At 37.6% G+C, this 27,396-nt stretch overlaps 4 protein-coding genes across 7 annotated transcripts; 3 read left to right on the top strand and 1 right to left on the bottom strand.

Annotated features, from left to right (window-relative positions):
* Positions 1 to 2,257: 2,257 nt before the first annotated feature.
* On the top strand, positions 2,258 to 10,944 carry hcls1 (hematopoietic cell-specific Lyn substrate 1). Of its 4 annotated transcripts, XM_074626127.1 has the most exons (21): positions 2,258 to 2,393; positions 3,646 to 3,732; positions 3,825 to 3,898; positions 5,176 to 5,299; positions 5,439 to 5,549; positions 5,711 to 5,765; positions 5,844 to 5,899; positions 6,133 to 6,187; positions 6,487 to 6,542; positions 6,970 to 7,024; positions 7,312 to 7,367; positions 7,856 to 7,910; positions 8,198 to 8,253; positions 8,705 to 8,759; positions 8,910 to 8,965; positions 9,218 to 9,272; positions 9,670 to 9,860; positions 9,959 to 10,065; positions 10,138 to 10,250; positions 10,324 to 10,392; positions 10,482 to 10,944. In XM_074626127.1, the coding sequence occupies exons 2-21, from the start codon at positions 3,646 to 3,648 to the stop codon at positions 10,616 to 10,618; spliced, it is 1,623 nt and encodes a 540-aa protein (XP_074482228.1). In that variant the 5' UTR covers positions 2,258 to 2,393; the 3' UTR covers positions 10,619 to 10,944. The 4 variants fall into 4 exon arrangements, with proteins under 4 accessions (XP_074482228.1, XP_074482227.1, XP_074482229.1 ...); XM_074626126.1 differs by having other exon boundaries at positions 9,959 to 10,250; XM_074626128.1 differs by lacking the exons at positions 6,133 to 6,187; positions 6,487 to 6,542 and having other exon boundaries at positions 9,959 to 10,250.
* Positions 10,945 to 11,723: 779 nt separating this feature from the next.
* llph (LLP homolog, long-term synaptic facilitation factor) lies at positions 11,724 to 13,956 on the bottom strand. The gene is made up of 3 exons (XM_074626137.1): positions 13,824 to 13,956; positions 12,365 to 12,581; positions 11,724 to 12,210 (listed from the first exon to the last, which is right to left on the bottom strand). Exons 2-3 carry the CDS (start codon positions 12,567 to 12,569, stop codon positions 12,047 to 12,049), a joined length of 369 nt encoding a protein of 122 aa, XP_074482238.1. The 5' UTR covers positions 12,570 to 12,581; positions 13,824 to 13,956; the 3' UTR covers positions 11,724 to 12,046.
* A 629-nt stretch (positions 13,957 to 14,585) lies between these two features.
* pex26 (peroxisomal biogenesis factor 26) lies at positions 14,586 to 17,119 on the top strand. The gene is made up of 5 exons (XM_074626135.1): positions 14,586 to 14,947; positions 15,037 to 15,177; positions 16,208 to 16,533; positions 16,619 to 16,759; positions 16,869 to 17,119. Exons 1-5 carry the CDS (start codon positions 14,748 to 14,750, stop codon positions 16,967 to 16,969), a joined length of 909 nt encoding a protein of 302 aa, XP_074482236.1. The 5' UTR covers positions 14,586 to 14,747; the 3' UTR covers positions 16,970 to 17,119.
* A 1,104-nt stretch (positions 17,120 to 18,223) lies between these two features.
* Positions 18,224 to 23,267, top strand: usp18 (ubiquitin specific peptidase 18). The gene is made up of 10 exons (XM_074626134.1): positions 18,224 to 18,507; positions 19,314 to 19,410; positions 19,592 to 19,734; positions 19,814 to 19,893; positions 19,973 to 20,107; positions 20,346 to 20,441; positions 20,518 to 20,679; positions 20,764 to 20,895; positions 21,206 to 21,249; positions 22,551 to 23,267. Exons 1-10 carry the CDS (start codon positions 18,450 to 18,452, stop codon positions 22,621 to 22,623), a joined length of 1,020 nt encoding a protein of 339 aa, XP_074482235.1. The 5' UTR covers positions 18,224 to 18,449; the 3' UTR covers positions 22,624 to 23,267.
* The last annotated feature ends 4,129 nt before the right edge of the window (positions 23,268 to 27,396 follow it).

The raw sequence follows: 27,396 nt of genomic DNA, 5'->3' as shown, positions 1-27,396 counted from the left end.
GGTGTGAAGGATGACCTACACACAAACATTGCACTTTACAGGACCTAATCTTTTAGCCAAAGTATGTAGATTTATAGAGGAAGTTGTTGTCATTAGTTTTAACCATGTTGCTCTTGAATGACATTGAGGGAAACCCAAGCAGAGAAGACATCAAAATCAATGGTTTCAGAGAGAACTAAATAAGTAGATTCATAATAACTATGTTGGCAGATGGTGTTCTTCACGTGCCTTTAGATTTGGATATAAAAGGGTCACTTTACGTTTGAGCGAAAGTCTGACATTTTGGGGACTAGTTTATCTGTGACGCAACAGCTGGCAGACAGTAAGCTGTCAGTTGGTAACAAAATCCACACAAAAGCAACTGTAAAGCTCGCTTTTAAACAGGTTATATCTTGTTTGTTTAATTCATACAGAAACCAAAGTAAAAAGTCGCTATCTGTTATCCGGCTAGCTGTTTCCACCTGTTTCCACTCTTTATGCTAAGCTAACCGTCTGCTGTATGTAGCCTAACAGACAGATACAAGAGTGATATGAATCATCTAACTCGTAAAGCGTATATTTCCCAAAATGTCAAACTGTTATTTTAAGATGGCTTGAGGTTCATGGCATGCTGTTATAGTCCAGTCTCTTCCTCTTCTACTCATTTTCATGCACAAAATCGGAGCACAGTGCAATTTCTGTTCTTACACATTCCTAGTGTGTGTTTCCTTTCTTTTTCTTTTCCTCTTATATAAATCACATTTAAAATGGGAGCATTATATTAATAATTGTACATATGTACATGTATTATGTACGTCAGCTGGATGTGGGTTTCCCCCTCTTACATATCCAAATAAGATTCCCCGTCCACGCTTCTGTTGCATAGATTTTACAGTTTGCTCTGTAGTTTTTATGGCAGGTGAAGATGCCATTCAGGTGCAATGTTACCACAGCGTGGATTAATTCCAGAGGAGAAAGACTGCTGTGTTTTCTAATGATATCCATCCCATCATAGACTACTCTGATGTAGCATAATTTATTGCCCATAACAGTTAGAAATGATCCACCATCTACATGTATATCGACACCATCCTCTTGATTCTTGTTTATTTAATGGCTCACTGTTGGTGAAATGATCCTTCTGTACTCATCCTCTTTTAATATTCATGTTCTTCTTCACATCTTACACACACTGAACTATACTTTAACTGTAAATAACTGTTAAAAAGGGCTGTATAGAAAACTAAAATGTAATAAAAGTGTTGGTGGTTTAGATCAGGGACAGATCTAGTCAAGCATTAATTATTTACTCATTTCTGTTTCTGTAGAAAAAAACAGACATTGGGGAAGTAGGACTTCTGTTTACTGTTTATTTGGGCTCAGTTCATTTTAATTTAGCACATTAAAACACTATTTGTCCTTTTATTTGTGAAGTTAATAAAAAATGGGTATCATCAATCAAAGTGATTTTGCTGTTTCCGCAAACATTTATACAGTAAATGGAGTGACGTCATGACATACTGTGACATTTTCAATTGCACACAGTTAAACGCTGGTCTTAAAAACACCACAATGCTTCTCTATATGGGAGGACGGATGATGTAAACACACTGTTTTTGCTGACACTTAATCAGTATTTATTAATCAGTATAGTATTTTAATTTTTTCATGCAGAATGTGAACTTTCCTGGAGGGAGATTGTTGTATTTCATTTTAACGATATACTTATGAGGAGCTAAATCAAAAAGAATAAGATTTCATCAATCAATTTATTGTGTATAGACCTTTTTAAATCGGTCCCTTTGTATTTCCTGTTGCAGTGTTTGTTAATGCAGTAGCTGACAGGAAGTCAACTTGGACCAAAGCTGTTGCCCTAGCAACAGAATGGCAATGTAAAAGGTCTACAGGTTGTGTGCTGCCCTCAAGTGTTAGCTAACTACACTACAACAAATCACAGTTGTGACTGACATAAAATTGATTTAAAGTAACAAACTGGTACTAAAAGCGATAGCCCATAATTATCAGTGTCAGTATGTTTAATTTCTTGTGGTTTAAAGTAGTTATAGCAGCTAAAACTCCTCATTTATTCGCTGATTCTCGGAGTTCCGTGCGCACCTGAATGCAGCATTTCTTACTTTTTTTTAATTTCTTAAAAAAAACATTTTATTTATTTTTTATTTTACATATACATATGTTATACTGCAATAGCAAAGACATAGAAGTGTTATTAAATAAAGTAAAAAAAAAATAGACGACGTTTTGTACAATTATTAACATCGAGGCGCGTTCACGTACCGTTAGATCCGCCTTCACTTCTCGCCCATCAAACTGTCACAACTTCGGTGAAGAGCTTAAAGAACACTTCCTCTGTGTTTTATCCACCCAAACACGGATATCACCATTAAAACTACAAGGTAATGTTGTTTTTATTTCTAAACTAACTCTAACAAGCCTATATGTGTGTGCTTTTATTTTATTCACCTTTAAACTTCATTAAGGAAGTAGATTTGACACTAAAAATGTGTTAGAAATGAAAGTAAATGTCACAATTAGTAACCTAACATTAATTAGATGAATATAAAGAATATTTTGTATGCTTCCCTCAATAAATAATAGATAGATAGATGTACTTTATTGATCCCAAACTGTGGAAATTATTGTTTTATTCAGGTAATGTACAGGAAATTTATATCTTATTATGTACCTGTATGTGCAATATAATGTCCAGTATTACTACAATTACATGCTCTAAAACTACCACTTATGACAGTAAAAATGTGTTAGAAATGAAAGTAAAACTGACAATTTAATAAGCTAGCATTAATTATATTAATAAAGATAATACTTTGTATGCTTCCCTCAAGAAATAATAGATAGATAGATGTACTTTATTGATCCCAAACTGTGGACATTATTGTTTTATTCACAGGAAATACATTAAATTAACATATCAACACTAGAGATAAATATCTATAGTATACAAAATATAAAGAATATATTAGAATATACTATAAATATACCAGACTACTACAAGTAAGTTTGAAAATGTAGTGTTTAATTTAGTATTTAAGTGTTTTTAAATTAAATGAGGTAGTATAAGTAAGTAAGTATGAGTAAATAATGTTATTTTCAGTGTGTTGCAGAAGATTTTAAGCTGTAGAGGAAGTATTTCTCTTAAAAAACATGTTTTCATGATACTATTTCTTGAGTATTTTATTGAAGTGTGTTTCATTATAGGGAAATGAAGCTTCCACTTATGACAGTAAAGTGACATTTAGTAACCTAACATTAATTAGATGACTATAAAGAATATTTTGTATGCTTCCCTCAAGAAATAATGTTATTTTCAATATGTTGCAGAAAAATTGAAGCTCTACAGGAAGTATTTCTCTTAAAAAACATGTTTTCATGAAACTATTTCTTGAGTATTTTAGTGTCTTTATACTACATGAAGTACTGTAGTGTGTTTCATTATGGGGAAATGAAGCTTCATGTCGAAAATAACTTCCTTTTTGAGACTTCAGCAAATGGTGGTCCGAGCTTGTGGTTGTATATTTTAGTCATCATAAAAAAATAGACTGTCTGTTTATAGACATATAACAGTTTTGAATGTGAACACATGATTGTTCTTCAGTGTGGCTCATTGTAGTGTTTTTCTAACCCCAGATGTGGAGGTCAGCCGTGGGCCACAACGTGAGCACGAAGGTGGCTGAAGACGCGGACGACGACTGGGAGACAGACCCAGACTTTGTGGTACTGTGCACTTCCTGGAGATGTGTGTCACTGTGAGGGGTGAAGATGTGTGCGTCAGTCAAACCCCTAACTTCTAACTTTGTGTTTTTCAGAATGACGTATCGGAGGAGGAGCAGAGGTGGGGTGCAAAGACCGTCGAGGGATCAGGACGGCAAGAAACCTTCAAGTATGGGATGCACAACTTCTGCATCTGTCTGGAAACTCTTGTTAGACGATGTAAAGAAATGCAGGTCAGAGTGGGTGCTGTGTAGCAACAGGAAGAGGAAGTGAGAGCAGAGCACAAGCTGTCAGGCAGCAATTCTCTCCTAATATGGGTAATATATGATGACACTTTGACAGTGAGATTTAAAGCGCTTTGCTTTCTCACTGTCAACGTGGTTGTGGTGCTGAATGTAAGAATAGGACTAGAGATTGCTCACAAATGTAAGAATATACAGGATATGCATACTATATATATTACATATTTTATATATAAAACAAAGCATTTGAATACTGATTTGGAGGTTGATTACCATGGCAACTGTCGAAGCTTCGAAGCATTCGGGTCCGCCCTATTCCAAACAAAAGGGATAAACACCAGTAGGGGATTTCTCAAAGCCTGGCAACCACGAAATTGTTCTTATTAACGGCTTACAACAGATCTATAAATCATAAGTAAATTATTTATTTTTAGCCTTTAAAAGCACCCTTTTTATTTACTTCTGCATTCTAATTTTGCGTTTATCACTTTTAATTTGGTTTTATGTCTTTATTTTATATCAGAATTGCCTCCAAATATGTTCACACTAAGACTGTCAATCGTTTAGAATATTTAATCGTGATTAATCGCAAATTAATCAGACATTTTTTTATCTGTTAAAGGGAGATTTGTCAAGTATTTAATACTCTTATCAACATGGGAGTGGGCAAATATGCTGCTTTATGCAAATGTATGTATATATTTATTATTGGAAATCAATTAACAACACAAAACAATGACAGATATTGTCCAGAAACACTCACAGGTACTGCATTTAGCATAAAAAATATGCTCAAATCATAACATGGCAAACTCAAGCCCAAGTTTGGAGCATTATTTAGCATCATTCCCGACAAGTTAGTATGACATGGTTGGTACCAATGGATTCATTAGGTTTTCTAGTTTCATATGATACCAGTAACTTCACTCTAGCTTTAAACCCTTTAGCCCAATACAACCTAAAAATCGCAAGTTTATGTGTTAAAGAAATTAGAGGTGTTGCGTTTGCTTTGACAGCCCTAGTTCACGCTTTCTTTAATTTAATCTTTTAACAGTTTAAATGTCTGTAAAGCTCTTGTGTATGAATTGCGCTATATAGGTATATTCGCGTGGTATGAGTATGTTATGTATTACTGATTAATAGTTTCTAATAGCAGATATTACTATCATTGAACTGGTGTGTGTCATTGTGCTTTACCTGACAGTATTAAAGAGCTCAGAAAGAACGTTGCCTCGGAGCACGAGCAGGGGAAGCAGAAGGAAAACACTCCCAAAGCGTCGTACGGATATGGAGGGAAGTTTGGAGTCCAAAAAGACCGAATGGACAAGGTTGACACATTTTTTATACTCAAAATATGTTGATAAGCTCCTCTAATTTACGACCAGATTGTATCTATTTTATCCTTCACTCCACTGCTCATATAAACTGTAGGCTGAATCTGTTCATAAATGTATCTCTACTCTTCAGGCGGCTTTGGGTCACGACTATGTGGCAGAAGTCGAGCAGCACTCCTCCCAGAAAGATGCAGCGAAAGGGTTCGGCGGGAAGTATGGTGTTCAGAAAGACCGCGTAGACAAGGTGAGAGGACAAATGGATGTTTGACCTTCAATGAGTGATGCACAAGCAGAGTTTGACATTAGAAGAATGTTTCTTTTTGGACTCACCTTAAAACAGATTTAGAAGGGATCTTTAAAGCGATATATGAACCTTAAATGCAACCTCTGTGTTGTCTGTTGCAGTCTGCTTTGGGCTATGAATACAAAGGAGAAACAGAGAAGCACCAGTCACAGAAAGGTGAGATAAAGTTGTAGCTGTCAGTTTTGACACCTTTTTGTCTGACATCTGATTAATCTTTATTCATTTCACATTCAGATTACTCAAAGGGATTTGGAGGGAAGTATGGTGTTCAGAAAGACCGCGTCGACAAGGTGAGAAGACAAAGATCTGCTTTTATTATTGCTTCACTTGGATGTTTGAAAACCCCAAACTTTGAGTGGTCAGAAGACTAGAAAGGAGCCATGCAACTCCATTTACCATTTACCATATCAGACACAGGTTATTAGTTAAAGCAGAGTGTTTTTAAATGTCTTAAAACACTATTGGAAGGGATCTTTAAAGTGATATATTAATCTTAAATACAACCTCTGTGTTGTCTGTGCAGTCTGCTCTGGGCTATGAACACAAAGAAAAGTTGCAGCAACATGAATCTCAGACAGGTAAGCCGTCTGTCCACATTCTCTCTTACATTACAATATTTTCCTTTTTGAAGGTGCTTAACGCAAACGATATTTCGGAGGTGGTATCGGGCTCAGTTTTAAAGCTAGAGTGAAGATACTGGCATCATATGAACTAGAAAACCTAATGAATTCATCGGTACCAACCATGTCATACTAGCATTGGAAGCTAAATAACGCTCCAAACTTATTCTACATTTTGGTGAGGAAAAACTGTAGCAGTCAGTTTTGATACCTTTTTTGCCTGACATCTGATTAATCTTTATTCATTTCACATTCAGATCAATCAAAGGGATTTGGAGGGAAGTTTGGTGTTCAGAAAGACCGTGTCGACAAGGTGAGAAGACAAAGATTTGTTTTTATTATTGCTTCACTTGATGTACATGCAGAGTTTGACTTTAGAAGAAGTTTATTTGTGGACTCACCTTAAATCTGAGTTTAACACATGTTCGGCTGCAACTAACGATTACTTTCTCGATTAGTTGTTTGGTTTATAAAATGTCAGAAAATTATGAAAAATGTCAATCAGTGTTTCCCAAAGTCCAAGATGACGTCCTTTAATGTCTTGTTTTGTCCACAACTCAAAGATATTCAGTTTACTGTCATAGTGGAGTAAAGAAACCAGAAAATATTTAGGAAGCTGGAATTAGAGAATTTTAACCCTTTTTTTCTTAAATTAAAAAATAAATAAATTACAAAAAACTGATAAATCGATTCAAAATAGTTGGTGAATCATTTAATGATTAATTGTGTTGTCTGTGCAGTCTGCTGTGGGCTACGGACACAAAGAAGAGTTGCAGCAACATGGATCTCAGACAGGTAAGCCGTCTGTCCACATTCTCTCTAACAATACAATATTTTCCTTTTTGAAGGTGCTACTTAATAGAATTAGGGCTGTCAAAGTTAACGCGATAATAACACATTAATGCAAATTAATTTTAACGCCACTAACTTCTTTAACGCATTAACGCAAACAATATTTCGGAGGTTGTATCGGGCTCAGTTTTAAAGCTAGAGTGAAGATACTGGCATCATATGAAACTAGAAAACCTAATGAACCCATTGGTACCTACCATGTCATTAATCTTTATTCATTTCACATTCAGATCACTCAAAGGGATTTGGAGGGAAGTTTGGTGTTCAGAAAGACCGCGTCGACAAGGTGAGAAGACAAAGATTTGTTTTTATTATTGCTTCACTTGGATGTTTGACCTTCAATGAGTGATGTACATGCAGAATTTGACATTAGAAGAAGTTTATTTGTGGACTCATCTTAAATCTGAGTTTAACACATGTAGGGCTGCAACTAACGATTATTTTCATTGTTGATTATTTTCTTGATTAATCGATTAGTTGTTTAGTCTATAAAATGTCAGAAAATGGTGAAAAATGTCAATCAGAGTTTCCCAAAGCCAAGATGACGTCCTCAAATGTCTTGTTTTGTCCAAAACTCAAAGATATTCAGTTTACTGTCATAGAGGAGTAAAGAAACCAGTAAATATTCACATTTAAGAAGCTGGAATCAGAGAATTTTAACCTATTTTTTCTTAAATTAGAAAATAAATAAATAAATAAATTACAAAAAACTGATAAATCGATTATCAAAATAGTTGCCCAATCATTTAATGATTAATTGTGTTGTCTGTGCAGTCTGCTGTGGGCTTTGAACACAAAGAAGAGTTGCAGCAACATGGATCTCAGACAGGTAAGCCGTCTGTCCACATTCTCTCTAACAATACGATATTTTCCTTTTTGAAGGTGCTACTTAATAGAATTAGGGCTGTCAAAGTTAACGCGATAATAACACATTAATTCAAATTCGTTTTAACGCCACTAATTTCTTTAACGTATTAATGCAAACAATATTTCGGAGGTTGTATCGGGCTCAGTTTTAAAGCTAGAGTGAAGATACTGGCATCATATGAAACTACAAAACTTAATGAACCCATTGGTACCTACCATGTCATTAATCTTTATTCATTTCACATTCAGATCACTCAAAGGGATTTGGAGGGAAGTTTGGTGTTCAGAAAGACCGCGTCGACAAGGTGAGAAGACAAAGATTTGTTTTTATTATTGCTTCACTTGGATGTTTGACCTTCGATGAGTGATGTACATGCAGAGTTTGACATTAGAAGAAGTTTCTTTGTAGACTCATCTTAAATCTGAGTTTAACACATGAAGAGCTGCAACTAACGATTACTTTCATTGTCGATTATAATCTCAATTAATCGATAAGTTGTTTGGTCTATAAAGTGGTGAAAAATGTCAATCAGTGTTTCCCAAAGTCCAAGATGACGTCCTCAAATGTCTTGTTTTCACCACAACTCAAAGATATTCAGTTTACTGTCATAGTGGAGTAAAGAAACCAGAAAATATTCACATTTAAGAAGCTGGAATCAGAGAATTGTTACCTTTTTTTTTCTTAAATTAAAAAATAAATAAATTGCTCAAAACAGTTGGTGAATCATTTAATGATTCATTGTGTTGTCTGTGCAGTCTGCTCTGGGCTTTGGACACAGAGAAGAGTTGCAGCAACATGGATCTCAGACAGGTAAGCCGTCTATCCACATTCTCTCTAATAGAACAATATTTTCCTTTTTGAAGGTGCTACTTAATAGAATTAGGGCTGTCAAAGTTAACACGATAATAACACATTAATGCAAATTAGTTTTAACGCCACTGATTTCTTTAACACATTCAGATCATTCAAAGGGATTTGGAGGGAAGTATGGTGTTCAGAAAGACCGCGTCGACAAGGTGAGAAGACAAAGATTTGTTTTTATTATTGCTTCACTTGATGTTCATGAGTTTGACATTAGAAGTAGTTTCTTTGTGGACTCACCTTAGTGAGTAAAGAAACCAGAAAATATTCACATTTAAGAAGCTGGAATCAGAGAATTTTAACTTTTTTTTTTCTTAAATTAAAAAATAAATAAATTATTCAAATAGATAAATCGATTATCAAAATAGTTGGTGAATCATTTAATGATTATTAAGTTGTCTGTGCAGTCTGCTGTGGGATTTGAACACAAAGAAGAGTTGCAGAAACATGAACCTCAGAAAGGTAAGCCGTCTGTCCACATTCTCTATAACAGTACAATATTTTCCTTTTTGAAGGTGCTACTCGATAGAATTAGGGCTGTCGATTAATGCAAATTTGTTTTAATGCCACTAATTTCTTTCTGGACAATATTTGTTATTGTTTTGTGTTGTTAATTGATTTCCAATAATGAATATATACATACATTTGCATAAAGCAGCATATTTGCCCACTCCCATGTTGATAAGAGTATTAAATACTTGACAAATCTCCCTTTAAGGTACATTTTGAACAGATAAAAAATGTGCAATTAATTTGAGATTAATCGCGATTGACTATGGACAATCATGCGATTAAACGTGATTAAATATTTCAATCGATTGACAGCCCTAATTCATAATCATTCCTCTTTATTATGCAGCGAGTGCAGGTGCAGGATCACTGAAGGCCCGTTTTGAAAACATGGCCAAAGCTTCAGATGAAGAGAACAAGAAGAGAGCAGAAGAGGAGAAAGCGAGGAGAGAAGCCAGAGAAGCCAGAGAGCGAGAGGCTGCCATGCAGAGACAAGAGGAAACACAAGAGGAAACACTCATAGAAGAAGAAGAAGAAGAGGTCAAAAGATTAAATAATTGTCAATATGCATGCTAATGACTTTGTGTTTCTCCAGGATCAGAGATCAGGAAATCAAAGATATTACGTGATGTTTTCAGGAGGAACCAGAATACGACCAGCCCCCGGCGTTGCCTCCGCGCACAGACGATTCCTTCGAGCCGGAAGCTCCTCCGTGCACGGACGATTTCCTCGAACCGGAAGCTCCTCCGTGCACAGACGATTTCCTCGAAGCGGAAGCTCCTCCGTGCACAGACGATTTCCTCGAAGCGGAAGCTCCACCGTGCACAGACGATTTCTCCGAATCGGAAGCTCCACCGCTGCCCAGAAGGTCCGAAGAGGTGGAGGTGGATGAAGGAGAGTACGAGGAACTTGAACCACCAGCACCGATAGGTCTGTGTCTGCTGTCAGTAAAATGTCAAACCTTTCACATGTGAAACATTCATGTCAACGTTTTCTTTTACAGCTGAAGATAACGACTATGAAGACCTGTCAAGCGGCCTGCAGGCTGTAGCAATTTACGACTATCAAGGAGGTATGACACCTTTTCAATTCTTCACTTTTTGACATTTAATAATCATCTGTCAACATTTGAGTGGACAAATCGTCTCTATTCCCACACAGAGGGTGATGACGAGATCTCCTTCAACCCGGATGACATCATCACCAACATAGAGATGATTGACGAGGGCTGGTGGAAGGGGCAGTGTCACGGATGCTTTGGTCTTTTCCCGTCCGCTTATGTTCAGCTGATGGAGTGAGCGACGTGCTGCTCAGGGAGGTTGCGCTTCACTTAAACTATCATGTTTCTTCGGTTGTTCAACAGAGGGAATTCATTTTAACACTGTATTTAAAAAGTAAATCACAGAATATTTGTGCCAAAGTGGCTTCCGATCAGCCAATTTCTAGTTTTATTGTGTAATATCTCGGGTCTGTGGCAAAGGCCCAATCCCAGTGTCCACACTCACAGACTTCAAGGCACGTTGCCGTAAAGCCGGTGAGGGTATCTGATGTTATGACCGTATTAATGGTGAGGAGTTGCTTCTTTTATCTGCAATGAACCGATTGAATAAAATATTCTACAGGAGAGCTTCTTTGTGTTTTACAACTTTTATTAATCAACTTCTCATCAGTGACAATTTAGTAATACCAGGACTATTATTGTTTATCATCTTTCACTGGAAATATGATCATAGTATTAGGATCTCTCACTCTAAATTAATGATTCAAAGCAAAGTATGGCTAAAAAAAAATCTGTTAATGAAGTTATTGTTTTACAAGAGTAGCGTTTTATCTACAACACAGTTCATTAATTTTATGATTTTGTATACATCTTCTATATCATGGCATACGCAGAGATATCGGGAAAATATTCCAATTACTTTAGAGAATCTGACAGTAGAGAAATGCAACGAAATGAGGGGAAAAAATGAGTAATGACATGCAACAAAAGTCCCCAGTGTGACTCAAACCTGAGACATTGTAGTTCACGGTCGGCGTCTCGACCCCTACGCTAAGTCTATATTAGAGCTGCAACGATTAATCATTAGTTGTCAACTATTAAATTAATCGCCAACTATTTCATAATCGGTTTTGAGTAATTTTTTAAAGAAAAGTAGTCAAAATTCTCTGATTGCAGCTTCTTAAATGTGAATATTTTCTGGTTTATTTACTCCTCGATGACAGTAAACTGATTTGAGTTGTGGACAAAACAAGACGTGACGATGTCATCTTGGGCTTTGGGAAACACTGATCAACATTTTCTTGCATTTTATAGACCAAACAACTAATTGATTAATAATGAAAATAATCGTTAGTTGCAGCCCTAGTCTATATAAAACTATAGTAAACAAAACAAGCCATAGATCTGTAAATAAAACATTTTTATCAGAGTATGAAAAGACTTAAATTGTAGTAGAGAATACATGACAATCAGACATATTTTGTCTTAGTTTCTTAAAACGTGTCCCAACATGAAGATGAAGCTGCTGTTCCATAAGAACAACATTTTCCTGCAGTGAATTACTTTATAATGAACAGACTCCATGAATCTTATAACACACTGAACAGAATGAGATTCAATAGCAGAAAATCCAGTTATCACGTATAAAAGAATACATGAAATGATTCTGTGTTCCTGCGTCAAAAGTCTTTTAAGGCAAAGCAAAGGTCTCTTGGTTTCCTCTGGTTCACCAGGCGATGCCCTTCTTGTTCTTGCCCTGCCCACTCTTCTTTGCCATCCGTTTGCCTTTCAGTTTCTTGGCCTGCCGCTGGCTCATCCACACAGGGTACTGACCATTTCCATCCAACTGAGTTGTCTTGTTGCGCTTGCTGTCCATGTCCATCTTCCCATCTATAACACAACAAAGATTGATGAGTAAGATGACGATAAATAAAAAATGTTGCTTTGTGTGAGCTTCTCAAGCAACCCATGATAACACTAAACAAATCTACACAAACCAGTTTAAATTTATCTTTTAGTACAGACACTTAAATCTCTCACTCACCGTCACCCTCTCCTACTTCCACATCCTTCTTGATCTTGTCAACTGACACCACGGTGGCGATCTCCTGCAAGTCAGTCATGGCAGCGTCTGCCTTCTTATCCAGACTCAGAGCTTGTTTCAGACGGGCCAGCTCCTTTGGTGCATTTTTCTTCCTCTTCTCTGCGCGCATCTTCCTCTTCCATTTGCTCCGGAGGCTTTTTGCCATTTTGAGGACGATCTGAAAAAAACAAAAACACACCAGTCAAACTGACTGGCTTTCACATTCTTATCTAATACTTTCTCTAGACAGTAAGCAGCTCTCAAAGGACCCACACTTACATTATTTATTTTTATTAAAAAGGCAAGTTTCTCTGCGAATGCATTCGATGCCAGAACCAAGAGCACACATTCACTGGAGGCCTTCACATTATGTTTCAGCTTCAGGACAGTTTTCTATAAACTCTATTTCACTGGTTCCCGACCTGGGGTCCCAACCCCCCACTAGGGGTCGCCAAAGCTTCACAGTGGTCGCGAGGCCTTCTTGATTTTAATTTAAGGGATACAAGACAACCTTTTTTTAAATATACAGTTGGCCTATATCTCAGCATTTCATTAATTTCTGTGAAGAAAACTAAATTAAATTATTTTTAAAATTTGGATTGTTATTCAAGATATAAACTGCAGTTATTCCAGGTTATATGTACAGTTTAACAATTGTTCTGTACTGTTATGCATTGAATATAAATTGAAATATCAGTTTACTCAGTGATAGAAAAGGGGTCCCTTATGGAAAAAATTTGGAAACCACTGAGTCTATTTCATAACCCTTACTTTGCTTTTGATACTCCTAGGACCAGAAATAGTCGACAATTCATTTTATTGTAAATGATATCATATATTATATTATGTAATGTATTATACATTTTCAACAGCAGTCTTCTAAAGTTCTAAAAAAACAAATAAAAACAAATTGTGACAAGTTAAAACCATGTCAATCTGAATTTTCTGTTGCAATAACAGGACATTTAACAGTAATAGTAGTTAGCAGTGATTGATGTTATTGGAAAGGTGAGAAGTGACACGATTATCTGTCTACAGCTCTACAACCAAGACAGCTGTATAAGTAGGTTTTAACATAAGAGTCTTCCACTAAAGCTGCCTCTGGCCTTTAATAAACTTAAAACAGGTGCTTCTCACTATTTATATGACAAAATATCATAGTTTCAACATGTTTGTCCACATATCAACCAGAATAATACATATATATATATACATTGTCACTGTTTCGTGGTAGTTACATTACATGACTAGATATTAGCAAGCTAACTTTACAGCAAAGTGTGTAAACAGACTGCTAGTTTGTTAGCCATCTAAGCTAAAGCAGCCTATAATACACTTAAAAGCTATCTTTAATTCAGCATGCTAAATCAATACAGTGTGTTAGTATTATTACACATGTAAACAAGAAGCGGTGACTTACAGAACAGTGGTTAAATAGCTTAAATTCCCTCCGTAGACAGACAGGAACACACTCTGCTCAGTCCACGTGTTTACAAGCTGGAGAGAGAAAAAACCGATGACGCGTTTTAAAGAAACAGCTACATGATTGGCTGCTTCAGTCACTCTGAAGATTGGAGCATCTGATTGGATGGCGATCTCAAACCAGGAACTCCGAAGATTGTAGTGATGGAAATTCCGTCTCTTTTTAGTGAGCCAGATCATTTAGCTCAGCTCACCAAGAAGAGCCGGCTCTTTCGGCTCCCAAACGGCTCTTCATTTTACCACTTCTGCCTTTTATAGTTCAGCCAAATTTAGCGCTGTTTTGACCTATGATTAGTATGTGTGCACATATATCACTTAAATTATTCAATATAATTATACTAAACCTTATAATTTACTGAATACCATAATTTTACATGCTGCTTCGTTTCCAAATGTCACTCATCTTGTCTGCTATTCGTGCACCGCACCGCACCGTGACGCACCGTACCGCAATGCAACGCATCGCATCGCATCGCAGCGTAGACTAGCCCTCAACTTTATGCAAATGAGGAGCGGGCGTTTTGACGCTCCGTTTCTCGAATCGCGACGCCACGCTACCAGAATGCAATGCATGGCTGCTTACACAGACAATGAATGGGAAGCGTGGAAAGCACGGAGCCTGTGGACACGTACCATTATCGTTCACTTAAAAGAGCCGGCTCAATGAACTGACTCGTTTGTGACCGACACATCACTAATAGATTGTAAACAAGGATGTTGAAGAGCGGATAGTGTACCAATATGACCTCCAAACAGGTTTATTTGACATCCAGGTACAAACTAAACCTGCTAAAAGTAAAGCAGCATCTTTTAGTGTTGTAAAATAGCTTGTATTTTGTGTTTTATTGGTCTTAAATGAGTCATGAGCAGCTGTTCAACCAGCCTGGCTCCTGCTCGCAGCTCTCTGCTCTCAGCCTGCAGCACTTCTTCTTTAACACAGACATTCAGCATGTTGGACACAGCTGCAGAGCAAATGATGGTCCTCAAAGACTTCCAGGCAGCTTTTGACACATGCGACAGAGGCCTGGAGAGTCTCAGCAACATGGAGCAAGAGGACAACAGGTGAAAAGTCTTTAAAATGCACCTTGTATGTGTGTTCCCCTGCAGGCTGGAGGGTTAATGTTAACTTTTCTGTGTTTTTGTCTCCTCAGATGTGGAGAGTTTAAAGCTGGCTTCTGCATCTTAGGGCTTCAAGCATTGGCTGAGCTGAATCAGTGGCATGGTGTCCTCTCCTGGGTCCTTCAGCAGTACGAGCACCAGGACAAAATACCTGCTAAAATAATGCAGATGTGGTGAGCAGAGCTTTTAATCGATTAATCAGAAAATGTATGTACAAATTGTCTTCTCTGTTCCATCTTCTTAAATGTGAGATTTGGCTGATGTTCTCTGTTTCTATATCCTTTTAAATTGAATATTAAAACAAGCAATTGTTTGTTTGTTTATTTATTTTGCACAATTTAAGACTATACAACATAAAATAAATGAATAATATACAGTGCAGGAAGAGGCAAAAAAAACCACTGGGCTTATCTGAAGCCTCCACCTAGAGACAAGATTAATATAAAGAAATAATATGACTACATAATAGTGATAACAAACAATTAGGACAAGATATATATATATAACAACAATAACAATACAGTAAATACTGTATATCAACATTTGGAGATACCACCTTGGGCTTTGGGAAATTGCAAAGGGCCTTTTCACAATTTTCTGATGTTTCATAAACTTTTTTTTTAACAATTTAATTGAAAAGAATAATCACAATATTAACCATTTATGAAAATAATCATTAGTTGGAGTTCTAATTGTGAGGAAATTGCGCATCACTGAATAGCCAGGCCAACAAAGGGCACATACGGCAGATATTTGGATTATTTGAATTTGTTTTCTATCTCTTATTCTTAAATTAATTTATTAAAACCGAGAATAAAATAATAATAAAAAAAGTACATTAGCGCTGCAACTAACGATTATTTCATATTTCTCATTATATCACTATTCAGGAAACACTGATCCACATTTTTCATAATTTTCTGACATTTTATAGACCAAACAACTAATCGATTAATCGAGAAAATAATTCAAAGATAAATCGACAATGAAGTTGCAGCCCTATTTAATAAACCATCATATATAACAAGAAGAGCAGCAAATCTTCACATTTGAGAAGCTAAAATCAGAGAATATTTGGCATTTTTGCTCGATAAATGACTGAAACAAAGATTATTTTTCTGTTGATCTGACTTATCAGTTTACTGATTGATCTTTTCACCTCTAAAATCCATACTGAATATATTTTCTCTCTCATGTTGGCAGCATACTGCTTTACTCCAAGGTGGGAGAGCCAGCCGTGATGCAGGAGGCAGCCAGAGTTTGGTTACACTGCCCGTCCAACAGCAGAGTGACGGGGTTCGGGACAGTGGCGGAGCTCTACCTGCTGCACGTCCTCGTGCCTCTTGAACACAGAGACGAAGCTCTGGAGCTGATCGGCGGTGAGGTTGGATGCGCTGCGTTCACAGAAGACCAGAGGCAGACTGCACTGGAGGTTGTTGAAGGAAAAGAGCGACAGAATCATGAACCGCCTCTAAATCCTGAGTTCAGTCCAGACTCTGACATCACTGCACTTCCTGTCTCAACTCAAGGTTTCAGCTAAGTCCTTATGACATGCATTATACTAAGTCATATAAGTACAAATAATGAATGCAGACTTTCTGATTGTTTTTACAGGATCTATAATCCGTAAACTTGAAGCCATGCTCAGGTTTTTGTACAGAAAAGTGTTGGCGACCGGCTCTGGCTCGTTCCCTCTCCGGAGAGTCTTCCTGGCTGCCGTTCTTCTCTACATGCTTTTGTTCCGAATGGATCCAGGTTTGATTAAATGCTCTTTCGAACTCAATTTCATCACAAGTCTTTGTTGAAGTATAAAACATTTGATTGGAAATAAGTCAGTGCATTTCTTCCTGTTCTTTCCCCACAGCTCTTCCGTCTTCATTCATGTGGATTTCCAAACTTCTCCAGCTGCTCCAACAGATGTGGAGGGCCATGTTTGCACCGTACTATCAGGCTGTGAAAGACTGAAAAACACATCCCATCATTTTTATCCATTTTTACTTTGTTGTGTTGGTAAGAGAATATGGTTTAGTCCCTTTTTTCAATTTTCATCAAACCTGTTTAAACATCAGTCAGATTAATTACTTTTATTACTCAAAATAAAGACTTTTCCAGCTGTATTTGCTATTTTCTGTGTTAGAAACCACAGACATTTGTATACTGACATCCATCATCCTAAAGCAACTCCCTCTTCATCATAATAATAACTTTATTAACCAGGAGAGGGCCTCACTGAGATTAAAGATAGCAGCAGCACATACACAGTTACAAAACATATAACACAGACTGGTAATAAAATGGATAAAGATAAGATATCAAAGGGATACAGATGTGATCATGATAAAATAAATTAAAACATAAAATAAATATAGTATATTTTGTTTATGACTTGTGAGATTGTACGATTGTAGTGTATAACTTAAAAAACAAAATAAAAGAAAGTGTGAAAACTGAAAACTTTCTGACTTGAGAACTGTTGACTCTGACATTAATGTTATTTAATTAGCTCATGATTGCATATTCTTTTCATGTAGCTATCTGTCACTAAAATGCATTTAAACCAGGTCATTGTGGGTAAGGTATAGCCTATGTACAAACACGGACATCCAAACGTGTATATGCGTGTATGTTTACATTTCAAGATACTAAACAAATACCACGGCAAAAAATATAAAAACAAAATTATATAAAAATATAAATTATATCAGTCATTATAGTGATAAAATGGTGGTACAGTATATACACACTTTTTATTTCCTTTTAACAGGTACAGTCGTACAGTACAGTCTCATGTTTTAAGACACAACAGGGTCATAAGTGTCCTTAGGAGGCGAATGTACAGGGAGGAAGAATAACATGTTTGTTTATACTTATATTAGGAGAGAAGAGATGAATATAGAAAAGGAATTGAAAAATAATAAATAAATAGATACATAAATAAAAATTAGAGATAAAGTTCGAAAATAGAAATAAAAGAATAAAAAAATAAAATCAATAAATAACATAAAAATAAAGAGAAACAAAGTAAAATAGTGATAATAAATCACAACGAAAAAAAAGAACTAAATAAATACATATTTCCTTTTAACAGTGTTTTTACAGTTGAAATGAAAAACTGGAAATCATTAAAAAATAATGTAATAACCTTTAGACACAGTCTGCGCATGCGCATGGCAACTTCTAAGTTTCGATTCTGCAGCAAACAGACGAACTGGAAACTGTAGAAACGGAAGTGAACCTGAAGCTGTTGATGTGACGCTGATGTTTATAGTTACTCTGAGGAGAGAGGAACACATTAATCACAAAAACACTAAGAGTTTGACTCGTTTTCTCCCAGTAAACAGGTCCAAGGAGGAGTCTGACTGCAGTCGAGGAGGTTAGTGTTTGTCTCAAGACCTCCCTGCAGGTTAACTAACTAACTAACTGTGAAGTGAAGTCTGTGCTGCTGATGTCTGGATTCATCAACAATATTTTCTCTTTTCTTAATATAAGAGACCTCCACTACAGTAAGTAGACCACATTCTGCCAGATTTTTGTTGATATATATGATTTTAATGTTACCTGTAATACAATAATGTACATTATACTGTTTCTGAGGCTGTAGTTGTATTGGTGTTTGTGCTACAGTTTGTAAATAAGGTGGGGAAATCAATATACCGGCTTTCAATACAATGCAATACAATTTAAAGGAACAGTGTGTAACATTTCAGGGGATCTATTAGCATAAATGGAATATAATATTCATAATTATGTTTTCATTAGTGTATAATCACCTGAAACTAAGAATGTTTTGGTTAGCTTAGAATGAGCCCTTGCAGTGTGTTCCAATCCAAGTACTTTTCTAGCAGACCCACACAGACCTGGTTGTTCATCAGCTGTTAAAACAATATGGCTGATTGAGATCTCCATGAACTCCACCACAACCTGTAACAATGCACTTTCTTACACACAATGTGTGGTTTCATCTATTGCTGCGTTTCATACAATTATTTTTCTCTTCACAACCAATAAATCCCTCATGTGTTCAGCAGTGACATAGAAAACAAAATACTGATCTTGGATCTGTGTAAAATAAACATCTCCTGTACGTCGAGCCTTAAATCAACAAACCAAACGGGCTCTGTCGTCTATAAAATGATTGATTTGTTTATTTAAATACAGCATGTAAGTGAGGTGGGTGTTCTGCACAGCTATAGTAACCTTTAGCATCAGGACTTTACCGTTACATTTTTATTTTATTTTCACACGTGTGAAATTTGTAACCCTAGGTGGGTTACAGGATTATTTTAACATTTCTGATGGTCTGTCACAGGAATGAGAGGCCTCAGCAACTACCATCTGTCCTGCTGTGTGAACACGCTGCTCCAGACCTTCTCTGCTACCTGGGAAATAGGAGACCTACTAGACAAGTAAGAAAATTACGTTGCATATTCATTATGATCCTGACTTATAAAACAATGATACCTTAACCAAACCATTGGTTTGTGGACTGCCGGTTTTAAGCCTTGAGTTCGGCATTTTGGCCGTCGCCATTTTTTGGATCTAAGACTGTAAAAACAAAGATTAATGAGGGTTTATGAATTTCACAAGGTGGGAAGCAGCTGGCGTGAGAGATTACGGTGGTAACGTCCCGCTGCAGCTAAAGAGAGTCCTCACGGCCATGAAGAGCGACCACTCTCAACCTGCTCCCCATCGGGACTTCCTCAACTCTCTGGACATGAACTGCGTACGACGTAAGGAAAAACAAACTTAATATACAAAATATTGAATACTGATGTGGTTTATCTTCTAACTTCTGACAATGTTTTGCAGTGTATATACAGCATGATGCTGACGAGGTGTTCCTCTCCATCCTGAACCTCCTGCAACAGCAGATGGATAACAAACCTCTGGTTGGTCTTTAATCATGAATATACGTTATTTTTCCACCTGTAAGTGCATCATCTATATCGTGCTTGCATTTGTTTTCAGGCTCTTGAAATCCAGAATCTGTACAAGATTCCTGTGGAGACGTACCTGCAGTGTTTAGAGTGCAGCTCCGTCCAGACTCTGAGCAGCTTCCTGCTCAGCCTGCCTCTGCGTGTGAAAGAAGATCACGATTCTCTGGTGACGTTTCTCTTTTCTTCAGATGTGGATTGTTTTTATGGAATATTTAAACATATTTGGAGATATAATCATTGGCTTTTTTGCCAAAAGTTAGATGAGAAGATCGATACCACACTTAGACGTGAGAGTGGTCTCAATCTTCTCGTCGCTCGTCAAGAAAGCAAATAAACACATTTCCCAAAATGTCAAACTATTACTGAAAACTTTCCTGAAGTATTCTTTACATGAACCTTTTCAGGAGGACTGCATGACCTCTTTCTTTGAGCATCAGGAGCTGAAGGGCATAAATTGCTGCTTTTGTGAACAATGTGAAAGGAAGACTCCATCTAAACAGGTGAGACTTGGTTTAAACGCTTCCCACAAAGTATGAACTGAACCACCACAGTGAAACCTCTTTCTTTCTCTCTCAGGGTGTCAAACTGCTCTCCCTGCCTCAGATCTTGTGTGTGCATCTGAAAAGATTTCGGAATAGCCGTGGTTCCACCCGGAAACTTGATTGCAGGGTTACCTTTCCAGAAACATTTGACTTCTCTGAGACTCACAAAGACGCGTTCTCCTCAGACTTTTCCCAGGTACTTATAAGAAATAAAAATAATAATAATATCCACAAATTTTCTCTTTGGTCATCCACAAGTTGACAAAGTTGTTTTTCCCAGAATGACTGCAAGTACACGCTGCATGCAGTGGTAGTGCACTCTGGATATGCAATGTTTGGGCACTATACTGCCTACGTTCGCCACAGGGGGAACCAGCGCTGGTACTACGCAGATGACAGCCACGTACAACAGGTACATCCAATCTGACAAAATCTGTCTCACTTGAATGCAATTTATTTCTGGCTTGTACTTGTTGAAGACTTTGTAAAATATATATTTGTGAATGGAACACTTCATATCAATCACAATGCATAGTTGGAGACATGAAAGCTCCCATTTAGATCCTTGTTGAAGCACATGTCTTAGGTTTGCTCCCTTTTACCATTGGTGAAAGGGAAATATAGCTTTTACACCACACTTGTTCAAGATGGATTTGTGCATCACTAAAATGTAGATTTATGCAAATTTGTGATTCATTTGGTCTCTGGTTTGCAACACACAGGCCTCCTGGGAAGAAGTGCAGAGAACATATGGAGGACATTGCAGGTAAATTACTCAACATACGTTTTTTATGTTTACGTTGGAAGGTATAACTTCGGCTTAGAGTGCCTCAGGGCTCTGTTCTGGTTCCTCTGTTGTTTTACAAATGTCAAACTATTCCTTTAATTTTGAGAAGGAAGACATGTAAAAACATTACATTGCGCGGCAGCCGGATTCTTGCGATGTCACAAGATCACGCGAGAATTCAAATATCACACGAAAATCCATCTTGTCAGGCTTCAAGTAATGCATGTAATGTGTCCGGCAAGCCAGATCACGGACCAATCAGCGTCGTATGAGGAGTTACTACAGCTAGAGGCGTGGCTGAGGTGTGTGTGACAACACGGAGAGACGACTGTTAGTTCTAAACAATAAGCATAGCATCAGTTGTATCAGAACTGGAGGGTATTTCTTCATTGAAAGAAGACCAAAGAATGTTTTAATAAGAAAATAACCCTGTATACTGCATCATCAGTTGTAAACTGAACCCCTCGCTGCACTGTTGCAAGTTTCGTTGTTATATTTGTGTATACAAAAAAGCCATAAAGACTAAAGTGACAAAAAAAAGAAAGAAGACCAAAGAACAACACTGAAGACTTTTCTCAATGGAAAAGATGTTTTCACTCTTCTCCCGACTGGCTTCGGCAAGAGTTTGATTGACAGATGGTTCATCCAAGTGCCTGCCCTTTTCCAGGCAGTTTCCAATGACGTCTCCTCAGATGGTTCTGTGTAACAAACCTTGTGGCGGGTCAGGTTATTGAAGATATGCTCTGAAGTTAATTTCTGAGCTCAGTACAGAGAGCTATTCAAACTTTATTTCCTCTCGCATTAACAACTCCAGTTCTGTCTTCAGCCTCATCAATAAAATCGTCTCACCTCCAAAAAATTTGGAATTCAGCAACCATCGCCTTCAGCAAACAAAAACAAAAAAACATGTGACTCCCATTTTAGCCCTCCAGTTGCTTTCAGAGTTTAAGATTTTTATTAATAACATTTAAAGCCTTATGCTTGACTCCCGGTGCCGTCATGAAGCTTTTTATCTTCCTACTTGCGGAAACTGCTTTAGATCTTGAGACAAAGCCTTATTGTCTTGTTCCTCAGTGAAGATTAAAGACTAAAAGGTGGTCATGTTTTTGTCATGAGGGCTTTCAAACTTTTAAACTCATAAACAGGAAATCCGTCTTGTCTGTTGTGTCTAGTGGGAAATTTGTATTCTTGTTTATTGCACTACCCTAACTCATAGAAGCATAACTTTGTTCCGTACATTTTTTACATTTTCTTTAAAACATTTAATGTTATTGTTACAGAGCCACAGCATACATGTTAATGTACAGAAGAGGTTCGAAAGAGGAGGGACAACAACCTGAACTCTCCGGCTGAGTGGGTGGACGCAGATGAATTATACCTGGGGTCATGGTGCAATATATTGGATCAACTTAAAAACTACATGAATTTTAAGGAATATAACTTTTTTGCTTTACATCATTTATTATATCTATTAATTTTATTGTATGCGGTAAAGGGTTTTAAATAGGACTGTCAAATTTAAGGTGATAATAACACGTTAACATTCATTGATTTTAACGCCACTAATTTCTTTAACGCATTAACTCAATCGATCTTTCGGAGGTTGTAGCGGGCACGATTTAAAAAAACCTAAGGAATCCATCAATACCAACCATGTCATGTTAGCTTGTCGCGAAGGAGGTTAAATAACGCTTCAAACGTAGGCTAAATTTTGGCGTCATGGCCATTTTCAAAGGGGTCCCTTGAATGAAAATGGGTTCTATGGGTTCCCACGAGTCTCCCCTTTACAGACATGCCCACTCTATGATAATCACATGCAGTTTGGGGAAAGTCATAGTCAAGTCAGCACCCTGACACACTGACACTTGTTGTTGCCTGTTGGGCTGCAGTTTGACATGTTTTGATTTGAGCATATTTTTGTGAGGGTTTCTGGACAATATTTGTCATTGTTTTGTGTTGTTAATTGATTTCCAATAATAAATATATACATACATTTGCATGCGATGGACTGGCGACCTGTCCAGGGTGCACCCCGCCTTCGCCCAATGTCGGCTGGGATCGGCTCCAGCCCCCCCGCGACCCCTAACGGGATAAGCGGTTGCAGATGGATGGATGGATACATTTGCATACAGCAGCATATTTGCACACTCCCATGTTGATAAAAGTATTAAACACTTGAAAAATGTCTCTTAAAGGTATGTTTTGAACAGATAGAAAATGTACGATTAATCGCGATTAACTATGGACAATCATGCGATTAATCATGATTAAATATTTTATTTGATTGACAGTCCTAGTTTATATTTATTGATCTTTCTGAGCTCATTCAGATTTTACACCAGCATAGTAATTTCTACTAAACACCAGCAGGTGGCGTTGAAGACTCAACACACTGAGTGGTTTTCCACCCTCAGACCACACACACTGTGAACACACTCAGTGGGGGGGTTGGAGGGGGGTGTTGGTTTGAGAAGAATGCTTAGCTTAGATATTCACTGTTTGGGGGGAAATACCTGCTATTGGAGTCAGTGCTCATTTTCCTGACACTGCTCTATAATATATGAGTCACCCATGAAGAACAATGTGGTCATTTTTTCTCATTTGGGCTGCCAAAAACAATAAAATCCTTCAGCATAATACTCTTACTTTTTGTTTTTTTGCATTTTCTCACTACCTGACACCAGCACATCTCAAGCTCAAAATTAATGCACTTTAAGGGACTAAAAAAATGCCTGTTCTGCATGTATTTTACAGTGAAAAGAGGTTAAATGTCGCAGTTGCAGCCGCAGTGCTTAAATGCTTGGTATAGGCTGTCAGCAGAGCCTCTAAAGTTCCCACTGGCTCGGCCAAGAGTCGGGGGACCGTGTGAAATGGTGCCTATGTGCTGCAGCGCTCTGACAGAATGGAACATGTCTGCACAGTGCCACAGGCAGCGGGCCTCATGCTTAGTCATCTCGCTGCCATGCGGCACAGGCGCAGCTTTCTGTATAGGGGGTATCTTCCTCCCACAATCAAACACCAAAGTCTAGATGTTTACATTATGTGTCTAGATTTGAGTCAGTGTCGCATTGAGATCTGTTCCTCTGATTTGTATAAGTAAGAAGCTGACATTGTAATACATATACTGAGTTAAAATTTCCATTTTTACATGTTAGCAAATGCTGAGATTAGTGTGTAGGTGGATGGATTTACAAGCATTGTTATCTCCTAGTTGTAGAACACATGCGTAGATCGTTCAATTAAAGCTGCTATTATCAATATTTATATATTAAAGGGGACCTATTATGTTTTTGTGCTTTTTCTCTTTCCTTCAGTGTGTTTTATAGTTTTTTGTGCACGTTAAAGGTCTGCAAAGTTTCAAAGCGCAAAGTCCACGCCAAAGAAACACTGCTCCTGAACTGACTGAAACGCCTTGATTGAAGTCCCGCCTTTTCTTTTGTAACATGGTGATGTCACCAAGTGACACATTTGCATAACGGCTAGTTTGGCACGCCCTCAAACAAAGCTAGTTGAGCGGAGCTGGAGCACAGACCGAACAGTTTGTTTTGGTTGACCAACTGGACCAGCTGACAACCAGTATGAGATAAGTAAAGCGTTTTTTGAACATTAAAGCATGTAAACATGTTCTAGTAGGAAACATTTTAATGTTTTAGCTATTTGAGGTGGAGCTAATTTAACTATTTTACATACTATTGGATAGTTTTATCTATATTACGCATCAATTTTATTTGTTGACTATCTAAATCTGCAATCTTAAGCTTCAGGGAAGTACAAGTACAATACATCTGTCTGAAATGTAGTGGAGTAGAAGTATAAAGTGCATTAGTTACCTTCCACCTACTTATAATACTTTTGTATAAAAGGCACATTTGGTGTATGCATCCCCGTTATCCATGCTGATTGTGAACAAGTAGGTCAACGGAAATTTTAGAAGAAACAAAGACGTGATTCGTCTCTTTGTGGGGTTTTAATTAATAATTCATGTTGAACGACCATGTGTGGAGTAGAAGTTAGTCGAGCACCTGTCCAGCACCACCCTGATATTCACCACAACACAGACACTAACAATACAACAGCATGACAGAGGCAGCCCACCCCGAGGCCACGCGAATAAAGTCTGACTGAACGTCTGGACGTCTTCGTTTCACTCGCAGCACGTGTCACACGTATGAGGTCTGTGTCTCTATTGTTTGAGGTTGAGCTCTGGCCCCTGGATGCGGTTACTCAGACACTTTATGGCAGATCATAATCTCTGCAATTTACTTTATCTCGATCAGGTGTTAACCAGTCAGCCAAGGACACCTGATGTTGTATAGTTTTGGCACATCAGTTTGCCAGCAGTGATAGTGATTGACTTGATAAATCAGTAAGCTGAGGCGGATATATGGTGTGAACGCGGTCCCAGTGGGCACGTAGGCCATAACAATATTCCTCAGCAGTGTGGCAACACTTAAACTGCTTTCTTTGGAGAGCATATCGAGGTTCGTTAATGCTTTTTCGTCATTGTTGATGTGTGTTTACCAGTTACTAGGTGAGCACACACCACTGTGATGCACCGAGGAGAAAATGGAATTTGGCATTTTGAGAACTCTTAAATTTTCCCTTTTTTGTGTGGAGGATTTCACAGGCTTAGATAAACGCTTGTGTCTGACTTTAATTTTTTTAAGTATTCCAGCCCTCTTCCTGTCTATTTGATGATATAATTCACCAATAATGTCATTTCCTGTCACGTGTCAGGATAGGCCTCATGCTATTCTGTCATTAAGGCAGTGAAGTTGAACTGTGATGACATTCCCATCAGCCCCAGCTGTACTTTGCTTGTTGCTAATTCACAAATATTAGCAATATGGTGAACATTACACCTGCTTAACATCAGCATGTTAGCATTGTTCACATTAGCTTTCAGCTGAAAGCACGTTAAAGCCTCACAGAGTAGATCGGTTTTATTATTGTGATATTTAAAGGGATAGTTCAGGAGCAAAGCAATGTACTGCTGTGGACGGGGACGGCAGCAAAATATATTTTAGACACCTAAAAGAAAGGCCCACTTAAAAGAATCACCATATTTAGAATATTTATATGGTTTACCTTGCCATGACACAGCTTTACATTCTATGACATGGGAACTGAAGCCGTTATCTATGCTCTCTTCAAAGCCACCAGACTCCATTGAAAAAAACAGTAACTTTACCTCGCAGAACACGGGAGTCGCAGGTCTACCGCTGCGTCGATCGGTTAGTTTGTTTGTGTTATTGTGTGACTTTGGTTAGTTCGGATTCTCCAAAGTTATAACGTGCATTCAGAATCTATCGGTTTCATCTTCTGGCTTTATTTTTAAAAAAGGAAGTGAACTCATTCATGCTCTGTCTCTGTCTCGACACAGTTCCCCTTTTCTGCTCAAGACATGAATGGTGGCTGGTAAAATTGCAGAAATGATCCCCTATGAGATGACGGTGTAAAGGAGGATGTTTCCCTTGTAATGTCCAATCTGAGACCCGTTCTAACTGCCCCTCATCTGCTCTAATAACCTCTAACAGCATATCTGAGGGGTGGCAATCCGGCTCACACAGCTATCCTTTGGTTACATAATGAGGTTTCAAATAGGAAATGATTCTCTTTCGCTGTTTCCGTGTCCAAAGACCAGACCTGGTGACCATGGTGACGTGTGCTTTTGTAAATAGCAAACAAGCCCTGAAGGCAAATATCTGCTGCATGACTTCGATATTTCCTCTCATAAAAAAAAAGAGGTAAATCAGATAAAAGAGCTCAAACCTGATTTCGTCATAAAAAGAAAATCCTGCATAATTCGAATGACCTAAATTCCTAATTATAGCAATTGTAGGAGCTATTTATTTGTAGTTAATGTTGTTTCACTAATAATAAGTATTGTTTGATTTATTATTTTAGATGTTTACTTTATCTAGACTCTGGTTTTGCTTTGCTAGATATTTGCTTAGTTTAACTATTTTCTTCTTTATTATATTTCGTTTTTTACGTAATTAGTGTTTTCTTTTGTTCATGAATCAGGTATTATTGTGGGAACCCGCGGTTATGTATGCAGGTAGGACCAGCATGCACCTGGGTGGGCTTGTTGTTTTTTTACCAGACCAAGAGAAGCAGCAACAT

Source organism: Sebastes fasciatus, chromosome 23, assembly GCF_043250625.1.
Source record: "Sebastes fasciatus isolate fSebFas1 chromosome 23, fSebFas1.pri, whole genome shotgun sequence".
Classification (NCBI taxonomy): domain Eukaryota; kingdom Metazoa; phylum Chordata; class Actinopteri; order Perciformes; family Sebastidae; genus Sebastes; species Sebastes fasciatus.
This window is presented reverse-complemented; position numbering and strand designations above follow the sequence as displayed.

Excerpts from the sequence above, each read along its gene's own strand:
- hcls1 (XM_074626126.1), top strand. The coding sequence starts at position 3,646 with ATGTGGAGGTCAGCCGTGGGCCACAACGTGAGCACGAAGGTGGCTGAA. Across the intron at positions 6,188-6,486 it reads GCAACATGAATCTCAGACAG|ATCAATCAAAGGGATTTGGA; the intron begins GTAAGCCGTCTG and ends TTTCACATTCAG. Across the intron at positions 9,273-9,669 it reads GAAACATGAACCTCAGAAAG|CGAGTGCAGGTGCAGGATCA; the intron begins GTAAGCCGTCTG and ends TTTATTATGCAG.
- llph (XM_074626137.1), bottom strand. The coding sequence starts at position 12,569 with ATGGCAAAAAGCCTCCGGAGCAAATGGAAGAGGAAGATGCGCGCAGAG. Across the intron at positions 12,211-12,364 it reads GGAAGTAGGAGAGGGTGACG|ATGGGAAGATGGACATGGAC; the intron begins GTGAGTGAGAGA and ends GTTGTGTTATAG.
- pex26 (XM_074626135.1), top strand. The coding sequence starts at position 14,748 with ATGAGCAGCTGTTCAACCAGCCTGGCTCCTGCTCGCAGCTCTCTGCTC. Across the intron at positions 14,948-15,036 it reads ATGGAGCAAGAGGACAACAG|ATGTGGAGAGTTTAAAGCTG; the intron begins GTGAAAAGTCTT and ends TTGTCTCCTCAG. Across the intron at positions 16,760-16,868 it reads TTTGTTCCGAATGGATCCAG|CTCTTCCGTCTTCATTCATG; the intron begins GTTTGATTAAAT and ends CTTTCCCCACAG.
- usp18 (XM_074626134.1), top strand. The coding sequence starts at position 18,450 with ATGTCTGGATTCATCAACAATATTTTCTCTTTTCTTAATATAAGAGAC. Across the intron at positions 20,442-20,517 it reads GGAAGACTCCATCTAAACAG|GGTGTCAAACTGCTCTCCCT; the intron begins GTGAGACTTGGT and ends TTTCTCTCTCAG. Across the intron at positions 20,896-21,205 it reads ATGACAGCCACGTACAACAG|GCCTCCTGGGAAGAAGTGCA; the intron begins GTACATCCAATC and ends TGCAACACACAG.